The sequence below is a fragment of the Plectropomus leopardus genome, chromosome 13 (genome assembly GCF_026936395.1).
Source record: "Plectropomus leopardus strain MGB_pleo_1.0 chromosome 13, ASM2693639v1, whole genome shotgun sequence".
NCBI classification, from domain to species: Eukaryota; Metazoa; Chordata; class Actinopteri; order Perciformes; family Serranidae; genus Plectropomus; species Plectropomus leopardus.
In genome coordinates, this window is record NC_142188.1 from 10,449,092 (window position 1) to 10,468,863 (window position 19,772).

Genomic DNA, 19,772 nt, shown 5'->3' on the forward strand with positions numbered 1-19,772 from the left:
TAGTTTTTATTGGTATATTATTATATGTTATAATGTTATAGTATTATGATATACTGTATTTAAATCAATGAGCTCTGGAAAAAGACTCCTGCATGGCAGGGTCCGATGATTCAAATGTAGGACCTTTCTGGTTGTGGATAGGGTAAGGTGATGAAAAGCAAATCAAAAACTGGCAAATGATGAAAGAATAGACAGGAAGGAATATTTGTTAATCAAAGGATTTACTGTTTTTAATCAGTCCGTGTCATCTGTAGGTGTGTGTGGATCTGCGATATCAGCTCAGCCAGGCCCAGCTGAAGAAAGAGGAGGCAGAGAGAGAGCTCAGAGAACTCCACACAAAGACCAGCAGGCAGATGGAAAAAGCTGCACAGGTACGTCTGCCTTCAAACCATTGATTAGTTCAGATTTACTAGATTGTCAAGATCACTTTAGTTTTTTCGTAAGCCGATGAACAGTTTATTTGTCAATAAGCAGTCACCATTTTTTGAGGAAGGTGTCCCGAGCTTCAAAATGCAAGAACCTCTAAAATAATTATTTACAAACTTCCAAATTTATGACACATTCTTGTACAAATATTATTCCGACTTCTATTGGAAATAATTACTAAATATATAATACAAGCAAAGCCATGGTTACACTTTTAAATGCCACAGAGTAAGTTAAATAGAATTCCTCATAGAAAATATAAAATACATTCAAAATATATTTTGGTCAAACTGTTTCGATTTTAAGGTTGAGGTTGTAATCAGCCTTAAATGTTTTGTTTGTATGAGGACATAAGGTGGGTTGTTGTGAAAGCTTTCCTCACCTCCTTCCTTCCTTCTCTCCTTCCATCTCTGCGGGACAGGAAGTGGAAAGGCTGAGCTCAGAGCTGGTTGGCTGTCGGCAGCATCTGGAGGCGGTCCAAAAGGACGGGGGCCAATGGCAGGCCGAAGCCCTGAGCCTAGCAGAACAGCTGGCAAACGCCCAGCGCCAACTGCACCTCACCAGGTAGTACCTAATCCTATTATACATGCCACCACACTCACACACACACACACACACACACACACAGCACTCCCCTCTGCCCAGCTCCTGCCCAGCTCAGCCCAGTCCAGTCCAGTTCAGACCAGCACACCAACTGTACCGCACCAGGTAACAGCTAATCCTATTATACAAGCCACACACACATAAACACACATATGCACCGCTGTGCCATGGTCCCGGTACCAACTGGACCTCACCAGGTCACCTCTAATCCTGTTAAGCATGCCACAACATAATGCAACACACACACACACACACAAACACACACACACACACACACAAACACACACACACACACACACACACACACACACACTGCCCACTCTGTGCCACCAGGCCAGTGCCCAGCCCAGCAACAGCTCCAGCAGAGCCAAAATGGCGCCTGAGCCTTTCTTCTGTCCCTGGCGCATGCACATAAACACAAACACACACACACACACACACACACACACACACAGAGAAAAGTGCGACTGATGGTCACTGGACAGCCTGGCCTCGGTGCCACCTGCCAGTGCCCTGCACCCGTTATCACAACGGGCGCTACCGGCTCCCCTCCCTCTTTGCTCCATCTTTCTTTTTGTATCTATTTCTGCATCTTTCTGTCACATTTTTCCCCTGGTTCCCTGTATCATGTTATTTTTTGAATCATCAAACCCATCCATCCATTCATTCATTCATTCATCTATCTTTCTATCATTCCTTGCCCTCCTTTATACCTTAAATTATTTTTTTCTCATCCCTCCATAATATTTTCTTTCTTTTCCATAATTTTTTAATCCTCTCCTATCTTCCTGCATTTCTCTCTTCTCCTTTCCTTCCCTCCATCTCTCCTGTCATCCGCTGGCTGCTGTTCCCTTCCACACCATCCACTGCCAGGGCCATGCCAGCCCATGCCAGCCGCCCAGGGCACTCTCTCACCCCCGCTGCCCACAGCCGAGGTGTCTGAGATGGGCACAGATGTGGCGGTGGTGCCCTGTGGTGCTGGAGGCTGCGGGATGCAAGTTTGTGTAATCTATGAGTGTGTTTGTGTCCGTGTATTTATGTTTATGTGCCTGTCAGCTCGGTGTTGTGTGTGTGTGTTTGTCCACCGCAGCTCCCGGCTTGATCTGTATTTAAGTGTGTTTGCCTGTCAGCTGGCCAGCGTTAACACACTGGCCGCAAGGAGGGCTGTCGTGTGTTTAAGGGATGAGGCAAGGAGTGTGCGTGCGTGTATGTGTGTGTGTTTTGCAGCCAGCTGTGGAGAATGACATGCATATTGATGTGGCAACATGATGACTTTGACCTGTACTAGAGGAGCCACTGGACTAAACCATTTTACTGCCATGTGTGCGGGTGTATGTGCATGAGAGAGTTTATAGTTTTATCTGTCCGCAGATGCATACTAGATGTTTGACAGCTGTTGACTTGGCTGAGCATGTAGCCATTCAAATTCAATTTTGGTCATTAGCAGTGAAAGCCACTTCTGATTTAGTATAATTATTTCTTTTCCTCCAGTTGTGCACGAGAGGCAGGTTCACATTCAGTATCACAAAATTTCATTTAAAGTCATGTTCAGAGCTTAAAAAGCAGTGTTGGATGCAATTGTAGCAGTGATAAATAATTAAACATTTAATGAAGTGTAGTAGCATTTTCTGTACAATTTATAAAGACCTTCATGTCTGTGTGAGAGCCTAAAGTGTTGTTATTTAATCTGCAAGCCCACATCTTCAAAGCAGCTTCTTTTTTTTTTTTTTTTAATTGGGGGTTTTATTTTGCGATATGAACCCATGACACAAACTTTTAATGTGCCTGAAATGGCTCTTTAAAGAGCAACTTGCAGGTTAATTTTGTTACTAAATTTATACATAATCTTTCCTGAAAGTGACCAATTGAAAAGTTAATGCAGTATTTTATATGTTTTACAAGACAAAAGGGCAGAAATTCAGAGGGAAACGTTGCCGCTCTGAGCAATGCTTCTAAATAGTGTTTTTTTTTTAAACATCACACGCCAAATGTGTCATATTACATAAATGGGGGAGTCTCTTACTTGACTTTGCCTCAGTGCAGTGTACAGAAGCAAGCATTAGTGGTTTTGTTGTAAAAAGTGTATATCACATCTGTGCTGGTCAACCAAAATGGTGTGTTATAATACTCCATTATGTCTGAAACTGCAAAACAACACACATTAAATTTACACCCACTGCACCAGCTGGACACATGTTGGAATACAGAAATTTTAATACACTGTTATGTTGGCCGTACACCAAATGACTTTTCAAGCAGTTTCACTTTTGCAGCCAAATTCCACTGAAGGAATAAAATGTTAATAGTTTTACCTCGGTTGGTGCTCCAGTCATCTTGATTGTTTTTTGGAAGTTGGTCTTTTGTCATCCTGACATTCTGAATAAAATAAAATGAAATCAAACATATTTGATATTATTGTACGTTTTTAGTCTTGGCTCATACAAATGTTGAAGATCAATGACATGAAAATTGCCAGCAGCCAATAGCTGCACTCTCCAGCACCAAACAGGAAGCAGCAAAACAGATAGACTGTAATCATGAGGGAGACTTCAGGGAGGCGAAAACAAGTGAACAAGTCTCAGTTCTCCCGGTCTGTAGAAAAGGAGGAGAAACTGAGCTGTGAAGTAAACAAGAGTCTGTGTTTAATTTGGCGTGTATCTGATCCACCAACCAGCACTTATTTTGTGAGTAATCTTAATTTTTTAAAACAGTTGGCCACAGTCATTGCCACAGTCTCCTCCCACTAAAGTAGAACAACTAACCAAGCTGGTAATGAGTTGTGGCAACAAAATACAAAATGTAGGGAGTGAACATAAATACAGTTTATCTTTATAAATTAAATTTTGAAGCCAAAAATGACAAGAATACTGTCGACATATGATCTTGTGTTTCTACAGCTATGTGTCTTTGCAAACACGTAAGGCATTGTTAATGTTTCATATTTCTGAATGGGAGTTTGCCGTAGTATTTTCCACCAGGAGCAGGATGGGAAATACTTCTAAAAGGAATATTGTTGTAGTCTTTCAAATAGCGACCCCGCGAGATGCTCAGTCTTTGCACAATCTTATAGTGTGTGACTAAAAACTCACATCCTCATAAGATGTGTCAGATTTCAGTTTTTCAAAAGTCTTTTCAAAGTCTTGTAGTATGTGGTAGGTATTAGCTGAAAACAAAAGTAAATTATCACATTTGACAAACTGGCATATGTTATAAATGTTACCTCTGAAAATGAGTACACTTTTTTCTAAGGCACTCATAATTTTGTGTGCAGTTACAAACACATTGAGAGACAAGTTCAAGCCCTGCTTACCTTCTCAGCTCCGCACACCTGGCCAATCGCTGTGTAATGCAGGCAAGAGTGAAGCTTTCAGGAAGTTGGAGAAATTGTTGGACGCAGCCTCCCAATTCAGACGAAAGGTGTGGGTGGAGGGGGATTTAGACGACGTTCGACCATCTGACAACCACTCCGGTTAAAGCATACTGACGCCTTCAGATACATAAAATACATACAAATTACTTCTTTAGTGTTAGTGCAGCTATAGGTCATCTCTGTGTCACTTTTGATGTTATGCTCATCATTACATGTTGCTTAGCATTGTGAATACTAAAACAGGAACTCTGAAGCAAAAAGTCTTCTGAGGACACTGAGGATTTTGGTTTCTTTTCTCATCGCTCACAGTTAAGCTGTCCAGCAGGCTTGCTTTCCCAAATTTGGTGTCTTCTTAGAGACCCGTAAAGTCTTTCCATCCAGCCATTGATCCACCCATGACTGTTGATATCAGAGTTTTTAAAGATGGGTTATAATATATTTCTGAGATACGTGTAGATGAAGGAGGGCAACTAACAAAATTATAGACCTGGACATTATTGGAGCAGTGTATAAAGCAAGGATCAAACACAGATACACACACTCACACCTGCAGAGATTTGGTCACAGCCTTTGTCCATCCTCCGGATGGATTTTTCCCCTTTTTAGTTTTTCTCTTTTTTTTTCCTCTCACTTGTCATGTTCGCTATTGCCTTTTTTCTCATGCTGTTCCAAACTAAACAAATAAACCTCAAGCGATTGTCTCCCTCCCCTCCCTCTCTCTACCTCTGTCCCTTTCTCTCTCTCTCTATGTCTGTCCGTGGGCCTTCTGGGGTTATGCAGAACTACATGTAGTTCATTCGTAGTCATGCCGCTGTTTGCCCTCTGTTGTTGTTCACGGCAGAGCCGTGCACGACTCTTTGTAGCTGTGGTGGGCTGCTTGTGTAGCTGTGTTTGTGTGTGTTGTTACTAGAGAGTAAGAGTGTGAGATTCACAGTAGCGAGGCTGGGAGGCATTTGTATGACCAGCCTTGGAAGGCAGCTCTTTGATTCTCTCTCTGCAACTTGCTCGCTCCCCTCTTTCATTCTGTCCTCCTCTCGTGGCCCAAATGATCACAGCCCGTCTTCAAACAGGGGACATGAAGCACAGACAGCCTCTGTTTGATTTCTGATAGCCCTACCTTCCTTTCTGATAAACACATATGTATACACACACAGACACACACACACACACACACACACACACACACACACACACATTTGTTTGTACAATTGCATGCCTGCAAATGTGCACACTGATACGCACATCAGTCGAATCCACATGCCTGTACACACAGACTCTCTCGCACACACAGATGCATGCACGCATCCGGGGGTCCCATGGCGGCTGGTGCGCTGTGCTGCGCTCCAGGATTGGATCATCAGCCAGCTGTGAGTTGGACAGCCCAGGATCTGTCCTAATCCCCGCCACTCTGTTCACATCGCCTCACACACACACACAAACACACTCCAGTCCCAGCCCCAGCCCAGCAGAGGGCTTTACCAAGTTTGTTTTGTTTGTTTGCTCCTGTCTTTCTTCACTTTCTTTCTTTTCTTCTTTCGTTGTCTCCATCCGGCCTCATCTCTCCCTGTGTTGTGATCACAGATCCCAAAGGCCACAGTGAAAACTGCCCAGCATAACTTCTCACTCAACACATGCCAGATAGGCAGAGATGTGTGTGTTTGCATGCGTTAGTGTATCCACGGATAGTTGAGACCTGTGCTCCTGCTTTGTGGTTTGGACGTCTGAGAGGTCCCAAATCTTCCACCGGTTTTGTTATCCCCGTGAAATCAAGCGTCCATGTTCATGAGGGTGCTTGCTTATAGCTGTAGATGGACATGGAAATGAAATTACTTCAGTGAATAAGTTTACTTGTTGTCACTTTATCACCTAAAACTTGAGGTTGTGGGTTCCTGGAAATATCTAAATATGAGCAGTCATTTGATCTGTGACTGTATGTCATGAACACGCAGTTGAAGATGGGAGCAGGTGTGAGGCTGCTGGACAGACCGACTATGACGAAACTTGCAGTGAGGGTAAACTGTGATGTCTGTGGATCCTGTCGGTAAAGTCTTCAACATCACATGTAAATAAAAACCTTATACATATTGACAGAACGTCATTGGTGCCTGCAGTGGTCGCAAATTAAGAACTTGAGGATGGGTTCCTGCAGTGGAGGAAGACTTAAGCTGAAGAAGGCTTTTTGGACTTGGTTAGTCAAGGTGACTGAAGGTTCTGTGGCCTTCGAAGATGAAACTTGGGTGTGGAAGGAGTAAAGGGAGGCCATGGGGAACGCCTTTAAAGACTGCGAGGTGACTCAGGAGCTTTACCATGAGTGTTCTTTGTATGAACGAGAACTGCTGAACTTGCCTGAGGAACTCTTGAACCTACATGTGATGGACGAGTCTGGAGATTGCCCATCTCTCTGGCAGAGATCATTGATGCAATCTGAAAACCAAGCAGTGGCAAGGTAGGAAAAGTGAGGAGCCAGGAAACCTCAGTTCCTGGTTAAAGTGATGTAGACATCCAGGTGATCCAGATGCATCCTTGTGGTGGTATTCAAGACTTGTCCAGCTGGTTACAGGACAAATCTGGAGCATATTTTAGGGTTTACATATATCCTAGAGCTTTGATTCTCCACCCAAACCTAATGGGGCCTGACCTGACCCACTGTGTTCGGGCTGTGCAAGGCTGTAATGTCTCAAAATGTCTATGGGCATGAATTGGCTCAGGTTTGATTCAATTTCCTTGTTTTTTTTGGGTTTAAATGCAAACCTTATAGTCTGTGACATATGAAAAATGTATGGGCTGTGTTGCTATATTCTCATTAATTACATTTTTTAAAATGGAATCTCTATTAAATAAATAAAGTGTATGACAATTTCTGGGCTGTGTCGAACATTCAGTAGGAGAAAAACATCTTTAGCTTCTAATACATGTTTCAATAATTTTCGATTATTTTTTTCATGCACAACCAGGCTCGAGCCCAAATCTGCTGCTGTGAATTTGGTTCCTGCCTGGGTCAGGCTTGGATATAAACTGTGCGGGTTCATGTAGGGTTGGGCCAGATTTTTTTGGGCCCAGTAGTAGCTTGAATATGTCCCACCTGTCCTGGGTCTGTGCCATAACTGTATTGTCATATGTAGCACACTTTAAACCTGTTTATCCAGTTAGAAGAGAAAAGTTGATGCATCACAGGTGCCAGCAGTACAGTGATAAATGGAGCAAACACTTAAATGAAATGTAACGATGTGAAAAATAACAGTAAAACAAGATGGAGCTAGAAGGGGAGACGGAAAGCGTTTCCCTTGTTTTAAGGCCTCATTCTCCTTTCTGTGACCCTGAAATCAGAAGATGGATGCCGAGAGGCGAAGAAATAAAAAGCTCCAGACCAACCGCTGTGACTCTCATACACAAAGTTCCCCAAACTCTATTAAACATGTCACGCTGCTGCTGCTCTCTCTCTACCTAAACCTGGTTCTGTCTCCCCTCAGTTGTAGATCGTGATAGCAAGGTCTGGAAAGGCGGTGAACAGAACTGTGTGTGTGTGTGTGTGAGGGCGGAGAAGTGTAAATGAGGAAGGTGAGGCAGCAGATGCCGCGTCCCGCCAGAGGCTCGCTTTGAGCAGCGAGTGAAATCTGGGCGCGACAAAACTGCTGCAAACCAACTCGGCGGGAGGCCCTTGTCCAATCACGGCCCGGAATAAAAGGGCCGGGGCGCCACGCGGGCTGCAGTCGCTCAGGAGAGGTGGGGGCCTTAATGAACCTTCAAGCGCTGCCAGCAAGCGCACACACACTTGAGCACAGCATCTTTCTTTCTACCTGGCATTAACAGCGCCTAACCACTGTCACCACACACATGCACACACACAACCTCAACAGCAACAGTGTGTGTGACTTTCTGTGCGTGCGTGAACACATGGATGATGTGTGTGTGTCGACTTGTTTGTGAACGTGCCATTAGACGTGTGCACGCTGTTTGTGCGAATGTTAAGTGTTGATACCTTTGGGCTACACCTGTGTCTGTGAAGTTTGATGTGTGTGTCTCTGTGTGACAGCAGCAGGGCAGTGCCAGGTATGAGGCTTGCTGTGTGTTTTTGTGTGTATGTTTGTGCGTGTGTGTGCTTGTCTGGTCGGCAGCCATGTTGTTGGGTAGCAGATGGCACCATGGTTGGCAGGGGAGGGGCTGCTTAGCACAACTAATCAGACAGTTACGGATAGGGCAGCTGGGAGGGCCGTTGGCCAGCCGTGTGTGTTTGTGTGTGTGTGTGTGTGCGTGTGTGTGTGCACCACAGAGTGCCATGATGTTGACAGTGGTGGGCCCGTTGGCCCGGTGACGAGACCTTGCCGCGTTCTTCTCTCCTCGCTGTCGGAGTGCCCTCTCTGCCATCCTGCCTTCTCACCTCTCTCTCTCGTTCGCTCTCGCTGTCTCTCTCGCTCAATCTGTTGAGACCTACTTAGTCTTTTATCTTTCTTTCAGTTTCTTTGACTCTTTATCGCCTTTTGTCTTTCTGTCACACTGTCTTACTGTCTGACTCTGCTGCATCTTTCTTTCGCTGGTATTTAATTGTAAGTTTGTCTGTGTTAATTTACTTGATGTGACAGTAATTAAAACAGAATGTGTATTTTCATCAAGCTGGGTGCTAACAAATGGGAAAGCAAACCATTTTAAAACAGTTTAAAGGGACAGGTCACCCCAAAATTAAAAACTCTAGATCAGCGATCTTGAAGGTTTTTCAGGCCAAGGAACCCTTAGCCTGACCTTAGACCATTATATACTACATATATTGTATAAAACTGAGTTGCTCTAGAGATAATTATCTGAATATTTTTTGGTATTCTCTTATTTGAGTTTAAGTCACCTGCAGTTGTAGCAAGGCTAGGTGCATTAGCCTCAACCATTGCACTTCTGCAAGTGGTTTCTGGGTTGGACGGTGTGTCAGAGTCTCCTGCAGGAAAAGTTATAAAATGATCCATTGTGGCTCACAAGTGTGTGAGTGTCTATCCTTGGAATAATAAGAAATCCCCTCAGCCAAAATGTTCCAACAGTATGTAAATGTCGCCAACTAGTTTGCCTCCCCATTATGGATAACTGCACAGTGGCTTAGCACTAAATGCACTTTTGTCCATCATGCTAAATGCATGCTTCAGAAAAAAGGGTGCATCTACTGCTGGCTCACGTAGCATCAGTAAGCTAGCTGATGTTACAGCTGAGAAGGACACCATTATTGTTTATATCTGGTGCTATCATGGGCACAAATGTCTTGTCACACACTTCCTTCTGCATGGTGATACAATTGGGTGTAGTTCAGTAAGCAGGAAATGGTTCCTTCATGAAGCTGCTCACAACAAGGGCTGTGGATTAGTCAGGATTCATGGAAAAAGACATTGCCTTCAAGTTTTTTTAATGTATTTTTTGGTGCTTTGAGCACCACAAGCTGGGGTGACATCTAATTTCATTACATTATATGAGAAGGCAGAGATCTCTACGGCCGATATCTCCAACACTCGACAGCTCCCGCTAAAACAGTCTAGATTGATAAATGACACTACAGGTAAGAGGAAAAATATGTATTTTTGATTTTTGGGGGGAACTGTCCATTTAAAAATACAGCCCCTTGAACTGGAACATTTCTTTTTACCAAGTGAAAAAAGGCCAAGATTGTAGGATTGTAGACTGTATTGTATCAGTAAGGATATTTGTACACATCTATTTCAAGATTAGTGCAACCATGGATGGTTCTGCATTTCTTTCTCTGTTGTGTTTTTCCTTTACTACTCCCACATAAAGGCCAGGTAGTAGAAGTAGATAGCTGATAGGAGACAAGTTTTCTTAATCTGTTCACAGCTTCCTCTACCCATCCATCATAGCTCTGTTTTTTTTGCAGAAGATGAATGAGCCCCTGTGAGCATGCCTCGCTAACTCTAACTCTTGAATTGCTTGAACTTAGCAATATCATAAAGGTTAAATTGTAGATGGTGTAAATTCAGAGGCGGAAAATCGCACACGATAAGCGCTAGAATTATTAAACAGAACTGTAATCTGTCCATCCTGCGGGGCTGGGAATGGATAGAATAGACAGATCGCTGACTGGTGAGACCTCAGGCAAGATGGAGGCAAATCTGTCGGCTACAACTGTTGTCACCCCAGCCAAGTGTGCCCTGGGACACTGGCCTACATACAGATACTACTGCTGGAGGACAGAGAACGAAGGGGAGAGCACCAGTCCTCCGCCATCCACCCACCATACACTCTTCACCTCACTTATGCTCATCCTTTCTCGCCTTTCATGGAGTACAGCCACCGCTTAAAACGATTTATATACCTGATCATTTTTGGAATATCATGAAGTGTTCAGGTGTGTTTGTTTAAAGTTTAGTTAAGCATCAGTTTTATTTTAGAGGACTGCACTGCTGTCTTGTAAGTGCACTTTTGTGTATAGATCTTGTGCATCCTGAATGAACTGTGAATCTGTGTGTGTGTGTGTGTGTGTGTGTGTGTGTGTGTGTGTGTGTGTGTGTGTGTGTGTGTTTGTCAGTCAGTCATCTGGTCAACCTTGTGCCTTCACACACCCCTGCTGTGAGGGTGGCACCATCAGTGACTCTACACCGTGCCCACTGCCCAGTAGGCACAGCTTTCATCCAACATGACAGAGCCCCTCTCTGCTCTTCCTTTCCCCTCATTCCTCTCTTTTACCTCTGTCACTTTTACCTGATAGATCTACGCTTTTATCTTTTCATCCTCTTCATTTTTATCTTTCATATAGCTGCTCTTTGTTCTCTTTTTTTCTCTGCCTCCAATCCATCCCTTTCTCTTTCTGGAGCCCTTTGTGGGCACAGCAGTGCCAAGCAGTGCCTCGTAGGTAGTAGGGCAGTGCCCCCGTCAGCAGATTATATCTGGAGATGATCACAAAGACAGGAGCAAAAGATAGGAGGGAGGAGGATAAGATATGGGGGTGTAACAGTTCACTAATTTCATGGTACGTTTTCGATGCAGCAAAAAGTCAACGTGCTAGAGAAATGTTTTTGTTTTATTTTGATTCATTTATTTATTAAAACTAACGTCATGAAGTATGATCTTATTGATTTTGAACAATGGAGCTGTACCTGAGTGACCCATCCTCTGGTGTGTCTTCTTAGCAGCATATAAAACAAAAACAGTGATGCACAATAATATAAGCACATCATCTGAATCAGCCAGCACACTTTCCTTTTTTAATTTTTATTTTGCACAATGAACGAATATTATATATATTGAAAAACATTGTATTTCATGTCTCCATCTGCTGGTGGGCCATCATGATGAGAGATGAGAGACTGGATAAAATGATGTTGATTCCACTAGAGAAGAGACTTGATGATTACTTAAATAAGGCGGGAAAAAAAGTTGATATGTTGATATCGGTATCGATAATGGTCATCGGGCAAATGAGTTCTAATATATTGGCATACTGGATATTAGCAAGAATCTGTGCATCCTTAATAAACAACTTATTAGAAAATATAAAATGTAGTAGGTATAAATAAATTCAAACAAAAGAAACCCTTCTTGCTGAAATGCCAGAGAAATTGACTTGTTTTTTACGTATTAAAACTAACATAATTCAGGCTTTTTTGTTTAAAGCAGGAATTACAGTCTGACTCATGAAGAAATATTCTAATGGGGCTCGAACACTTCTGCCATTTTTTTAGACTCATATCTGCAGCTAAAATCTACCAAAACCCCTGCAGTTATTTATTTTGCCCTGTTTGAATAGGTCAGGACTTGCTGCACAAATGCTGCAGGGATAAAGTTAGCACGTAGCTCTTATGTTGTCCTTGTGTTCATCCAGATCCACCAATTGATGCGTTGAGGTGATGTCGGCTCAAATTAGTCGACATGTTGGAATTATTCTCACTCATGTATGTTGTGTAGCAGATGCACCAGTGTTTCCTTGTCTGCCACTGCCTCGCCATCCTCCTCAAAAATCAAACCAAAGTGGCCAGCGTCAGACCTGTACGTTATTGGAGGATCTTCTATTTCCTGTCTGGTAATGGAGATACTAACCATATTGCTTGAGTTAGATTAGCAAAGTGTGCCTCCCAGTGTGTCTCACTGGACTGAAATATTTTGGTTTGGGTGTGAGAGGAGCAGACAGCACGTTGTTTTGTCGTGTGTGCGTGCTGAGCGCAGTTGTACTACGTACATTATGTTTGACACGATTTAAGCTTTATATATTATTTTTCCAAATGAATAGGATAATTGTTTGTGATGCGTATAGATCTAAAAATGTTGTAACAGTTCAGTACAAATTTGTGTATTGTTACACTCATGATAAGATAGGCAGCAGCAGAGTGGAGGTATGAGATAACAGACGGAGGAATACTGGAAGGGAAGAGTGGCGATGAGTTGTGGGGCGTTGCATAGATGGGAGAAGACATGAGAGGGCTCCTGCAAACTCCTTCAGTGGCACATGATGTGAGACATTGCCTTCAGTTATTAAAATAATGCTTTATTTGAAATCAGTCAAAGCTGCTCCATCGGCCCACGTTACATTGAAGTTTATGACACCGAAAGAAACCTCTAAGAAAAAAAGTAATTGCAGACAGAGATCAAGTTTTTATTTCTAGCGTTTACATGCATGCTCACATAATGTATTGAAATAATAAGAATAAATGTTGATTATGTTTTGTTTACAGTGTAATGATTACCATAAAAAGTCCCTAGAATGAAAGGCACACCACATAGGTTGTGGTTTTTAATGTGAAAAATATTTTTCAAAGAGACTTCAAAAGGTCTGCTGCTGCATCGCTGTTTCCAGACTTTGTTTATATTCATGCACATGGTGAAAATGCCCAAAATGCCACAGCTATATTTATGCATATCGATGTGCTCCACATTCCAAATAAAACGCTGTATGAATTAGGTTGAAAGACACATTGACGCGACCCTGATGGAGACATGCACTGCAGTCTGTTAGTAAGAAAATATGAGACACAGGAGATAAAGATGGGAGAAGGTGACACTGAGGTTGGAAATGGAAACAGGGGCGGATAGATGAAGGCAGATGAGAATGAAAGAGAAGAGGACATATGGAAGTTACAGAGGAAGTTTTGAATGTCGAGAAAAGTGGCGCAGAGGAGGCAAAGGGGAGCAGAGGAGAAAAGCAGCGAGGCTGGCGACGGTGTGTATATGAAGGCGGGCACCGGATGGGCACAAGCCCCCCTACAGTTCCATCTCCAGCCCCAGTCCCCCCCACCGAGTTTAAAAAACCCTCTCTTTGTTTTCCACCTCAATGGCCTCCTCTCCCTCACTAGGCATCTGATCTGATGGCCCAGGAGCGAGGGGAGGCGAGGAGTTTTGCAGAGGGTGTGGGAGAAATGAGGGAAAAGAGGTGAGGAGGAAAGAAGATAATAGATGAGTTCGCTGAAGATTACTTGGGTGGGTAATGAGAGAGAGATGGCACACGTTACTTACTGCCAGTTGCCCCCGAGCTTGTTAGCGTGTGGGAGGGGTGAGGGGCGTTTGAATGACACCAGGTATGTCTCAGGTGTGAAGTGAATTCCAACACAGGTGGATTGAGCTTACACCGGAGAGAACGCTCCATGTGGTACCGACTTTGAGTTTGCACACCTTTCTCTCTCACTGCTCTGTTTTTTTCTCCCTCATCAGAAACTTTCCTTGTTTTTTGTCTTTAAACAAATGCATTGCAATTAGAAATAAACATTTTTTCTTCTCTAATCCTACGTTTATGTTAATATATTTGACATTTATGCTAAATATATATACATGTATAACACACATTATCCAATATCTAATGCCATGCAATTTCAAGCTGGTGTTCTGATTCACATAATTAATATTAGCCAATAATTTACCTTCTTATCTAAAATTGATTCGACCCACAGCCCGCCACATATGCTACCCCGCAACTATTTCTGTAGGGCACAGATTTGACACCACGGTTGAGTCCTGGGTTTCTGGATTGGGTCAGCGTGGGAGCATATTGTACGTATGCTGTGTGTTTATTTTTAAAAACCACAGATGCCTGCGCTGCCAGGCCGCGCTTCCTGTGTTAAGACCATCCGTCATCTGTGCCAATTAAGACTTTTAAACTTCTCTCGCTCTGTTCTGTGAGCAGATATATGATGACAGAGGCCAGTCAGAAGCTAATTACTTGAATCTAGAGCTGGAGTTTTTGTTTTTCTCTCTCTGAGGGAATGTGTGCCGTAAATGTTTCTGTGAGGGTCGTACATTTGTAGCTGTACATGCATGTATTTATTCATAGGCATGAGAGTGAAAGATGTGTGTATTTCAGGAGAGTTATTGTGCATACTTGTGCACGTGTGTGTCAGAAATGGAGGGCAATTTTTTATTTTTTTGCTAATTTAACAGTTGCAGTTTTTTTGTGTTTCAGGCACGATTGGCTCGCCGCTGACCTTGGTGGCAGTGGGGGGGCTTTAGCGCTCCTTGAAGAAGAAAAGAGGCTTGGGCCGCCCGCTGTAAACAAAGTTGACTTGCCGACAGATGGATTGAATGACAGAGAGGCTAACTGAGCCAGGAACGGGCCTGGCAGCAACGCACTGAGCAGAGAGAGAGGGAGGGAGAGAGAGAGAGAAAGAAAGAGAGAGATAAAGGGGGGGAGAGAGGGGAGAAGAGAGAAGAGGTGGCCAACAGGAGAGGAGGTGTGAACAGGTGCAGGGCCGCTGAAGGAAGAACCAGCAGATGGAGAGAGACACAGCCAGTTTAGTTACAGGAAAAAAAGGGTGGGAGGGAAAAGAGGAGGGAGGAGGGAGAGATGGAAACAGCAGAAAAAAGGATCGGAGCGGAGATGAGAACGCTGCAGACGGATAGATGGACAGATAGATGGGCTGGGCACGGAGCAAAGGAGCGGTGAGGCTGCATCAGGCTGCCTCTGTGTTTGATGTGTTTGTTTCATAAAGTAGAGCAGTGAAATGAAGGGAGGGGTGTCAGGAGGGAAAATGTGGGAGCAGAGTGATTGACTTGCATCACCCCGAGGTTTAATAAAAATGTGCTAAAACACATTGAGGTGCGTGTGAGAGAAAATTGTGTGACACCGTGCGCGGTCTGCTCCACCAAACAATTCAGATGTTTATTGTACGTCACGTCAACGATAACGCAGCGCAGCAAATGTTCAATATGTCACTTTATTTTCTCCGCGGTGCACTCATCCTTTGTTGGCAGTACCGGTTAGATAGGCCTACACAGGGCCTCCGTCTCACCGTCTCTCAGTCGCACACATAAACAAGCCCACTCACACATAAGCAGAAATCATCTTTGTAGTTCTGCGTATCAAACTGTTGAATATTAATATCGTCTGATTGATGCAGTCTATCATGAATAGCTGTGGATCCACTGGAATTTCTCCACAGGAGTGAATCATCACGAGTGTGACCGTTTTGAGCAGTTGAGCAAATAGTTAACAGTTGTAATTTTATAGTACAGCATCAGTGCATTTCAGTAAATCAACATTAAGTCGCACCAGATATTTGTTGAGCTGCAGTTGCATCAGTTTGAATAATGAGTTTGAATGGAAATGCAATTGATTTTTTAAAATCTAGGATTATAGATGCATCAGTTTTATTCCAAATGTATACTAAAAATACAATTCAGTCATTCATTTAAATTTTTGTTCGTAGATCTTAGTTACAAGCAGTCAAAGATACGACAGGTAATACACAAATCTGTCATTGTCTTTAAATTTTTGATAATATTTCATGTGTATGGAAAATTGCCATGAGTATAGCTACATGTACAGATTGCCCTCTGGACAGAAATAGTATTATTCTAGCCCTCCTCTTGATTCTTCATCTCCATCTCAACTTGTCTTTGTTGCGAACAACGCTTGTGTGCTGTTTACATGTTTGTGCTATAGGTTGAGTTCACAGTCTGTTCACCTGCATGTTCATTTCACACATGGTATTTATGCAAAACAGGAACATCTCTGGAAATTAATGTGATTTAAGAGATTGTTCTCTTTAGTTTTCTATTATTTTTCATGCATGTTATTTGTTTGGGTTGGGCTGAATTCTTCCAAAAAGTAACTCAAGTTTACAGGGTTCCATTAATCAGTGTTGATGTTTCTTAGTTAGCATCATATATTTTGTATTTTTACACAAAGATCTTTTCTTATTTGTGTGTGTTCAGATACTGTATGACTTCACTGTGTGTGTGTGTGTGTGTGTGTGTGTGTGTGTGTCTGGGTGATATTGTGTTTATTGGGAGAGAGTATAGCCTCTTTTACTTTAGTCCAAACAGCGGTCAGTGGTGTCTGGCGTTGGCGAATGTCTCCAATTCCTCCAAGTCCACCGTCTGACTCCAATTTGTGCTCGTTCTCTGATAAACCGCGGCATTTGGTGGTTCTGGCGTGGGATGCCGGCTGCACCATGGGGTGCTGCAAACTCCGTGCTTGGTCAGGCCCTGGCACCCCACATCTAATGGGCAACAGCTTGAATAGTGCCCACTTAGGCAGGCAGTGCAGACTGGGCCCCCTCTTCTTCCTCGCCGCTCCAGCCAGCTAGCCAGCCAGCCACCGCCTCTGCCACCTCCCACTTACCCAGCAGCCACTGTACCTGGCCGCAGCCCCAGAGCTATTCCAGCCTACCTTAGGCCCCTGGCCCATGCAGCTCTCGCCATACTTATCAAGCTGTCCTACAGTGCATCAGGCCAGGCATATACAAACAGGCCCAGCTATCCGCTAACTGAACATTCAATCTATTGCCTCCTAGGCCCAAACAAGAGTTCCTGCCACAGGCAGCAACCCAGAGCCCATTCACCAATTAGCTGGAAGGCAGATTATTGTCCAGGGAGAATTATCCAGCTCCAGCCCCACATATTCAGCCTCTGCTCTACCCGTCGCCCTCGACGCTTGCTCCAGGGCTTGGCTCTCCACTGACATCTCTCCTCTGCTTTTTCTTTTTTATGCTTTAATTTGACAATGCTCACCAGCAGCCATTTTGTGACAGTGTTTTGCAAGTAAACGCGTTGCATTTGATTGGGGATACAAAATGGCGCAGTGGAGAGAACCACGTAACTTGGACCGATTTGCCAGCTTTAATCTGATCCTTGATGAGGCTTTCAGGCCCTTGTCGCAGGCCTTACTTATTGAACTGAAACTTATTGAACCTCCTCAAGGTTTTCCCCTGAAATGAAGGCCTCAGTCTGTTCTGCTCTGTTTGGTACAACTTTATTATACGTGCAAAATGTCGGTTCAGTAGATCAGCAAAACCAAACAGATGCCAAATGTGTAGCTCTCTGTGTTTTTGCTTTTCTGTCTTCTCTTTTTCATCGCTCTCCTCTTCCTCACCACCACTCTATTGCTGACTGCTGGAACTTTCTGGCGGTCTGTCTGATGCTAATTGGTGGGTAAACAGGTCTGGTGTGAGTCCCCCCCCACCCCCCACCCCCCCACAATTGCACACAAACACACACACATAGGCATACGCAAATACACACGGCCCCCTGGAACCTCTTGCAGGACCAAATGGCTGGCAACGCCTGCCCGCCATCTCCCGCTGAGCCCTGGTGTGCGCTTTGGTGGCTCAGGCTGCTGTTCAAGCCCAGCGGGGGTTCATTCACTCTCACACACACACGCATACACGCACACATTTGTACGAGTACAGACACACACAGTCTCCTTGTGTCCCCTGCACACCCGCCACCCGCTTTCACACCCCAGACAGCAGGACAGCAGGAGAACACACACACACACGAAGGAACAGACAGACGCGGTCACTTTAGAGATGCAGGCCAAGCGCTGTAGGGGAGAAAAGTTTTCACTTAAACTGGAGAATTCTCTCTTCATTAGCGCCTTTGGACTTCAGGAAGAGTTCTGTTTATTTGTTCGTTTTTTCCTGTCTTTGTAGTTTTTTCTTTTCTTTCCTTCTTTGTCTGTTCCTCTGTTGTCTGGCTACACTTGGACTTAGCTGAGTTAGAAAGTTTGGTTCAAACAGGAGTAAAAAGCGGCGTTGTTCAAAGCCAGCAGGGAAAAGCACCTTCATTTTACATCTTACCTGCACTATTCAGACGAGCAGAAAGTGGAGATTAAAGTGATTTGATAGCTACCAAATGTGTCATGCTCATCCGCATTCCTGTAGTACTACGAAGTCATAGTCTTTTTAATGTGTATAGTCCTCTTAATCAGTGTTACGTCGCTGTAGTGATATACATATTTTTGACATAAACCGAATTATCTGTTACAAGTTGCACAAGAAATACACAAGCAGCTTAACCAGAGCATAGCAGCATCTCTGTAATGGACCCTTGTATCTGTGTGTGTGTGTGTGTGCTTGTGTGAGTGTGTGCGTTTTGCAGACAGCTGCAGTATCACTCAGGGGTCTTCAAGTCGTCAGTGGCCTGACGCTTTTACCCCACTACCCCCCCGAGTCCTTCCTGTCATTCTCCTGCCTGTCCTTTCTTTCATTCTCTTGTTGGTACAGTGTGTTACTCTCATCCTGCTCTCTCACCTCACTGTTCATCTATCACACTTTCTTTTCCACATTATTGATCTCCTTCATGCACAAAAGTATGGTGGAATTTATCAGGAGTGCTGAGGCTGCTGATCTTAACCAAGCAATTTACTCTAAACCAGTTTAGTTTTAACCAGTTTTTTTTGACTAATCGCTGTTATGAGTCCTTAAACAAAGTAAAAGTCTACATTTGTTTTTAATATTCAATGATTGCGATTTTGGGGCATTTCACATCAGTTACAGCTGCAGTGGTCAGTCGGCTAATTCATTGGTCAACAAACAGAAAATAAATTGGCAACTATTTTTGATAATTGAATAATCATTTCACTAGTTTTTTAAGCAAACAAGCAAACAATTTTCTGGATTCATGAATCTTAAATGTGAGAATTTGATGCTTTTCTATATCACATTTGATAATAACATATATAGTTTTGGATTGTATAGCCTAGATTTGTCTGGTCTCCCTCTTGTTCAGACAGATTTCCAGTCAACCTGGCCCTCATCGGGCCAATCACAGCAGTTTTTTTGATATGGGGTATGTTGGAGAAGACGACTCACGACTTGCGGGGCCTTAGTATTTGATCATTTCATTTTTGGCTTGCACGCCCTTTCGCTGGGGACACTACTGCAAGCGTAAATGCAGCTTGGTTGAGGCATTTTCGAAAAAACAATCAAGATGTCTGAGGCTGATGTGGAGCTTTGTGTTAAAGTATTATTTTCAAATTTTGAAGGTAAAAACTGAAACATTTTTTCGCAGTCATATTGATGCTACATCATCACAGCTTATCTCTGCACACTGTAGTCTGCTTACATTTGTCAATCACTCAGAGCTGCATCACCTTTTGTTGCCTCGTTCAGAGGCAGTTTGAATTATGGCCATTGATAAAGCCCCTTGGAATTGAAAAATGAAAAACGAGTTTCCAGATTAA

General features: G+C 43.5%; 1 protein-coding gene across 4 annotated transcripts in view; it reads left to right on the plus strand.

The window, feature by feature from the left end:
• sdccag8 (SHH signaling and ciliogenesis regulator sdccag8) overlaps nucleotides 1-19,772 on the plus strand; it is a 59,718-nt gene that overhangs the window by 5,603 nt on the left and 34,343 nt on the right. For all 4 annotated transcript variants that reach the window (XM_088086957.1, XM_088086959.1, XM_088086958.1 and 1 more), the window contains exons 12-13: nucleotides 255-371; nucleotides 848-990. In XM_088086957.1, the coding sequence (XP_087943083.1) occupies nucleotides 255-371; nucleotides 848-990 (260 nt within the window). The remainder of the gene's footprint in view (nucleotides 1-254; nucleotides 372-847; nucleotides 991-19,772) is intronic.